Genomic DNA, 5846 nt, shown 5'->3' with positions numbered 1-5846 from the left:
AGATGAGAGCTCAGATTGGAAGAAGGACGAATTTGCTGCTGCAAGTTCATTTTCGGGAATTCTAAGAAGCAAGTAACTAAGACATGGTTAAGCTCATATATCAACAGAACATCAATCAGCAACTTCATTCAACATTTTGACGACCCATACTGATTTTCTGGAGATTTTGCATCAAATAGCAAATGACTGATAATAAATTGTCAGCTCTGGATATATAATTCCACTTCCCAGGCTCGATCACAAGTTTCAGCCAAGACTACCGACTGATGCAAGTCAACAACAAACATCACATAACGTGGAAAGGAAACGATTGCTACATGTTGTGGTGGTTCCAACCTTTTGACCGCTGAAACATTACAAAGCAAGCAGCTGGTAGCAATGAACAAGCACAAAGAAGAAGCGCAGCATCAGCAATAGAGCAACGGAGGTGAGGTCAAGGGAAGATGCGCAGTCATGCGTACTCACCGAGCGGGGACACGGTGCTGTAGGAGGTCCCAATCGAAGAAAACTGGGGCAGCTGGGTGACACGACGGCAGCAGCAGCACCACCACCACCACCGGTACATGAACATAACCTGACCAAAGCTGAGTCAATTCAGATATAATATAAACTGGACGTGCAAATAGCAATATCCCATATAAATCTGCATTCATCCACTTACTAACCACACGCACATGCTACCAATGAATCTAGAAGCATAACCTGACTCGTTCGCCATATATAGAAGCATGTAGAGGGGAAGGAAGTCACATGCAGATTTCAGACCTTGGATTTTGTTGTCCGGATTGTGGACGCGGTGCTGTGGTGGAGGTCCGAGTCGAAGAATGTAGTAGCACCTAGCAGTAGCCCTGGTGGAGAGCAACGCCACCGCAGCACCTAGCAGAGGGCGCCGGCGACGGGAATGGACAGTGACCTGAGGAAAATGGACCTAAAGCATGAATAATAACAAGTTAATCTTACAGGATATGTGGCACATTTAAAAAACAAGATGGTTTCTAGTAGAATGTCCTGGCAGTGAGTGTTTTCGGAGCTGATGTAGAAGGGTATGAGTAGGTGATGGAAGTGCATGAAGCAGGTTTTCAAAGTTAATGGAAGCTTTGCCCACAAATTGGCACGTGCTCAGATGACTATTACTACTAGTACCAGTAGTAGAAGAAGAAAGAAAGTAATTCCTCCGTTTCAAAATAAGTGCCGCTGATTTGGTCTAGACTTGTATGTATCTAGACAGTAGAAGGCTTCTAGAATCTAGATTCGTATGCGAATCTAAACAGATTTTCGACAGCTATGTTGGTATGGAGGTAGTTTTTTCGCAGCAAGCCCGATAGGTTGGTCCGTCCGTCCGTCCGGTTGAAGAAAAGCAGAAACACAAACACAGCTAAAGGAGAATAGGTTTGGGGGTTGAGACAGAGACCTTGGGAGCACACCGGCAGCGGCATGACGTGGACGGCAGTAGACAGCAGCACCGAAACAGCAACCCCGGTGTACCTGAAGAACAAAATGTGGAAGCGTTCCCGTTTGGTTAGTACTTTTGAACCAGGACGAGTGTGTGGAGGAAGCAAGATTTGCTTACTTACTGTAGAAGCATGATTGGAGTGTGAGAGATCCTGGTCGTGAGCTGCAGAAGCAGGACGGTGAACAAGAAGAAATATGGCATTAGTTTTTTCCCGCTAGAGAAAAATAAGTAGAGTAAATATTGCATTTTTGTGTGTGTGGAGAGGAGAGGAGCTCAGATCGGGAGGTTACCACGGATGGGGCGCGTGAGCCGGCAAACTCGGGCCACGAGGAAGAGCAGCAGCGACGGCAAGGACTTGGTCGGGTTGTTGCTGCGGATGGATCGCCGCCGCGTACGTCCTGGTTGGGTTCGGCAGGGCCAGATGCACGACGCCGCAGCGAGGCGAGCTTGACGGAGCGACGCGCAGAGAAGGGATGCACGCCCGCGCCGGCATGCAAGCCCGGCACGGGGCCGTGGGATCTGCTGCTGCCTGGGTGGGGGGCGCCGCCACCTCTGCCGGGTTAGGGTTAGGGTTTGGTTGGGTGGGAGGATTGGAAAGGGGGTGGGTCGAGGAGGGAGTGGGCTTGGTTTCGGGAGGAGAGCTGGCGTTGGGCCAGATTTGGTCTTGGAGAGATCATTAATTAATTAATTACTCCCTCCGTCTAGAAATATAAGACGTCGGGGAGCTGTTCCGACCAGGTGAAACGCTACAAAAAGAAATCGATACCCCTATCTACAATTCGAATCCAGATCTCGATTCCCCATCGTCCGCCACCGGAATCAATCCGCCACCGGCCAGCTCCTCATCTCCACCGGAATCGATCCTCCCCCGGCCATCTCCTCCTCCCCCAGGGAGACTCGTTCCTCCCCATCCATGCGCACACGTGGCCCAGCTCGCCACACGATCCACGCGCGCGCATCCAGCTCCGATCGCCCCGATCGATCCACAGGCTCGTCGCCCAACTTCACTCCAGGCCTGATCGATCCACTAGATCGTCGGTCGTCGCCCAGCTGCACTCCTGGTCCGATCGATTCACTGGATTGTCCCCAGCTGCACTCCAGGTCTGATCGATCCGGCGAGCTTGTTCACCTCCAGGTTGATCATTAGCGGGCGTCACCCAGCTGCACTCAAGTTCCCTGAAGCCAGCCGCCATTCCCTAGCCAGAAGCTCGTCCAGGGCTTCGCCAGGAGGTGCTAGGGCCAGGGCCAGGGCCAGGAGATCACAAGGACGTCAGTTGCAGGCCAAGCACTACTTCCTCGCTTGTCGCCACGTCCCAAGGTCATCGAGGTCGCGCCTGAATAACAATGGTGCTTCCAGATCTAAATTTTAGTCCACCTGAAGAACAAGAAGAGGATGTCAATCATCTAGGCACTGCACTACTCCATTGAAATGCAATAAACAATTACTGAAGCAAATTTGAGTAATGTTAATGGAAAATTTCAGTATATATTTCTGCAGTTCATACAATCCTTGTGATTAGTTTTGCTCCTGTAGCACAGTACTTAAACTATCAAGACCTGATTAATTTACTGAAACTAACAGAAAAAATCAGGAGAACAAGTTTAACTTTCTGAATATGAGACTATACCAATGGAACATCATGACTAAGATGGTATGCCTTAACGTACCTAAGTGCCAGTAATTACCATTGCTATATCAATGTCAGCAAGTTCAAGAGCAGGAGCAGTCCTTGGTACCTAGGGAATTTCATCCTTGGTTCCATTAGGGTGTGTTCGGTTTGGGGATGGGGTGGAACGGAATGGAACCGTTCCGCACCCAAAGCCCGTTCCTGCGTTCGGTTGCAAACTGGAATGGAATGAAGTGGTTCCTCCAAATGGAATATTCCCTAGTAGGAGGCACTGGAAGTGAAAACCATGCACATGCAGAACGTGTCAAAGCCTGGTCATAAAAAGAAAGGAACATGATGGTTAGGAATAAGCACAACTAGCTTAAATGGTCAAGGTAATCTTGTAACTGAAATTAGAAAGAGTACACAATGCAATCTCTACTACGACCAGGGACAAGAATCCGATCAAGAGCCGAACTGACGGACATGCATGAAAAATAGAAACTCGCAATAATAACACAAGAATCCGGCGGGCAAGGCGAGCAGCAGAGAGGCAGGCCAGGGTTGAAGCGGACACAGCTGGAGCAGGGCCACAGTGAGAGACTGAAGACAAGATCAAGGAGCGGCCACGTCGGACTCGACAGCCCAGTACACGTCTGGATCCCAAGGTGTGGGACCTTAACTAGCGCAATCACGGGAAGCAGGAGAATGGATGAAGTCAATTCTGAACTTGCTTTCTCTCTGAACTCTCTCTGAACTTTGTCCTCTCCATCCCCAACTACCAATTCGAATCTGCCTGTATCGCTACTAATTGTGATATGAAATAGAGAGGAAATTAAGGACGTAACAGTATACATGTACGTTCAGCTGGGAATTGGAGAATCATGAAAGTTTCAGTTTGATGAAAGCACAAAATCTGGTTCAGAATTCGTTGTACTGCTCCAACCTAAATGCCACAACAAGATTATAGTTACAGGGAATATACATGAAGCCATTTCACTGTAAAGTTGAGAGATTGGAATTCAGAGAAACGGACGCAGCCAGGGGAGGGGAGGGGAGGATGGGGGCTGCAGGGTACTTACCGTGGTGGGTGTATGCGTAGGCGGCGGCGTGCTCGTGGATCTCACCATCTTCTAATCCTCGTATTTGGATTCCTCGAACCCAGGTCGCTGGCTTTCAAGCATCTTTTGAGAAGATCCAACCGACGGATCCAGCACCGCAACTCAGACGTGTGCTGGTTCTTGGCCAGAAAAATCAGACCTTGAACCGAAGAAGCCGGCGGCGCTTTAGGGGCAAGCTGGAGAGCGTCCGCGGCGGCGGAAATCTTCAGATCGTGCGAGGCGTGCGAAGCTGGAGAGCGCTGTAGCGCTGCGGTGATGCTGGCGAGCTCGACGGAGCGGCGCGCAGGGAAGGGAAGGGATGCACGCCCGCGCCGGCGAGCAAGCCCGGCGCGGGGCCGTGGGATCTGCTGCGCCGCCGGCTGTGCCGGGTTAGGGTTTGGTTGGGTGGGAGGATTTTTTTTTTGAGATGTTGGGTGGGAGGATTGGAAAGGGGGTGGGTCGAGCGAGGAGGGACCGAGGGAGTGGCTTTGGTTTCGGCCTTCGGGAGGAGAGGTGGCGTTGGGCCGGATTTGGTTTCGACAACGCCAAGGCGGCCGTCGTGTCTTGCGCGGACCGTCCTGGGCGGTCCCTATAGGCCGCGGTGACGGTCGGGTGTCGCTCACCACCTCGTTGCTTCCCGGTTCGGGCGCGACCTTCGATCAGCTGAAGCAGGCGTTCCACGCGGTGGGGCTGTCGGCCAAGGACCTCGTCGTGCTCTCCGGCGGGCACACGCTGGGGTTCGCGCACTGCTCCTCCTTCGAGACCCGCATCCGCGGCTTCCCGGGCGGCAGCGGCGGCGCCGGCGTGGCGGACCCGGCGCTGCGGCCGTCGTTCGCGGCGGCGCTGCGGAGGGCGTGCCCAGCGAACAACACGGCGAAGGGCGCCGGGGCGTGGATGGACCCGACGTCGGCGGCGTTCGACAACGCCTACTTCAAGATGCTGCAGACCGGGCGCGGGCTGCTGGCGTCCGACGAGGCGCTGCTGACGCACCCCAAGACGCGGCGGATGGTGGCGCTCTACGCGGCGTCGCAGGGCAAGTTCTTCGAGGCGTTCGTCAGCTCCATGCTCAGGATGAGCGCGCAGAACCAGCCCGGCGAGATCAGAGCCAACTGCAGGCGACACAACTAGCCTGCCGTTGCCTTTACCTTACAAATCATATATAGGTGTACGTATTTCGTTCCTTTCCTTCTGATTGTGTTCCACGTACGGTGTAACTGTGATGTATTTGCCGTGTGGGAACCAAAAGTACAACCAATTAAAACTTCGAATCAGCAAGTCAGGCCGGCCAGCCACGACAGCAATGGTCTAGTATGAGATATAGGTACTGACACTGTATTCCTATGTACTCAGCCAAGTTATGGCTAACAAGCTTCAGATTTTCACCTATTCTTGGATGATTCTTAGTTTGGTGTTCCTTCATTTGCTATGTAAAAAATTCACAAGAAGAATCTCTCTCTCTCTCTTCTTGTGCGGAGACCTTGGTGTTTGAAATAAAAATCCTAGATACTGACTGCCAAAGCCTCCAAAAAACTTGGTTCCAAATGTCCATAGAAGATTTTGAAGTGGTTAACATCCAGAAAATAATGTAAGGCCCATAACGAATAATCAAAAGTGTCACTTGCAACAACAAAAAGTCTATTCTGAAACCAATCAAAAGTACAGTCAACTAGAACTTCGAATCGGGAT

General features: G+C 51.6%; 1 protein-coding gene across 1 annotated transcript; it reads left to right on the top strand.

Annotated features, from left to right (window-relative positions):
• Positions 1-4479: 4479 nt before the first annotated feature.
• LOC124664892 (peroxidase 64-like) lies at positions 4480-5288 on the top strand. Its single transcript, XM_047202311.1, has 2 exons — positions 4480-4549; positions 4711-5288. Exons 1-2 carry the CDS (start codon positions 4480-4482, stop codon positions 5286-5288), a joined length of 648 nt encoding a protein of 215 aa, XP_047058267.1.
• Positions 5289-5846: the final 558 nt, after the last annotated feature.

This window comes from Lolium rigidum, chromosome 6 (assembly GCF_022539505.1).
Source record: "Lolium rigidum isolate FL_2022 chromosome 6, APGP_CSIRO_Lrig_0.1, whole genome shotgun sequence".
NCBI lineage: Eukaryota > Viridiplantae > Streptophyta > Magnoliopsida > Poales > Poaceae > Lolium > Lolium rigidum.
This window is presented reverse-complemented; position numbering and strand designations above follow the sequence as displayed.

Coding starts and splice junctions, on each gene's coding strand:
- LOC124664892 (XM_047202311.1), top strand. CDS start 4,480: ATGCACGCCCGCGCCGGCGAGCAAGCCCGGCGCGGGGCCGTGGGATCT. Junction 4,550..4,710: donor TGCGCCGCCGGCTGTGCCGG/GTTAGGGTTTGG, acceptor GACAACGCCAAG/GCGGCCGTCGTGTCTTGCGC.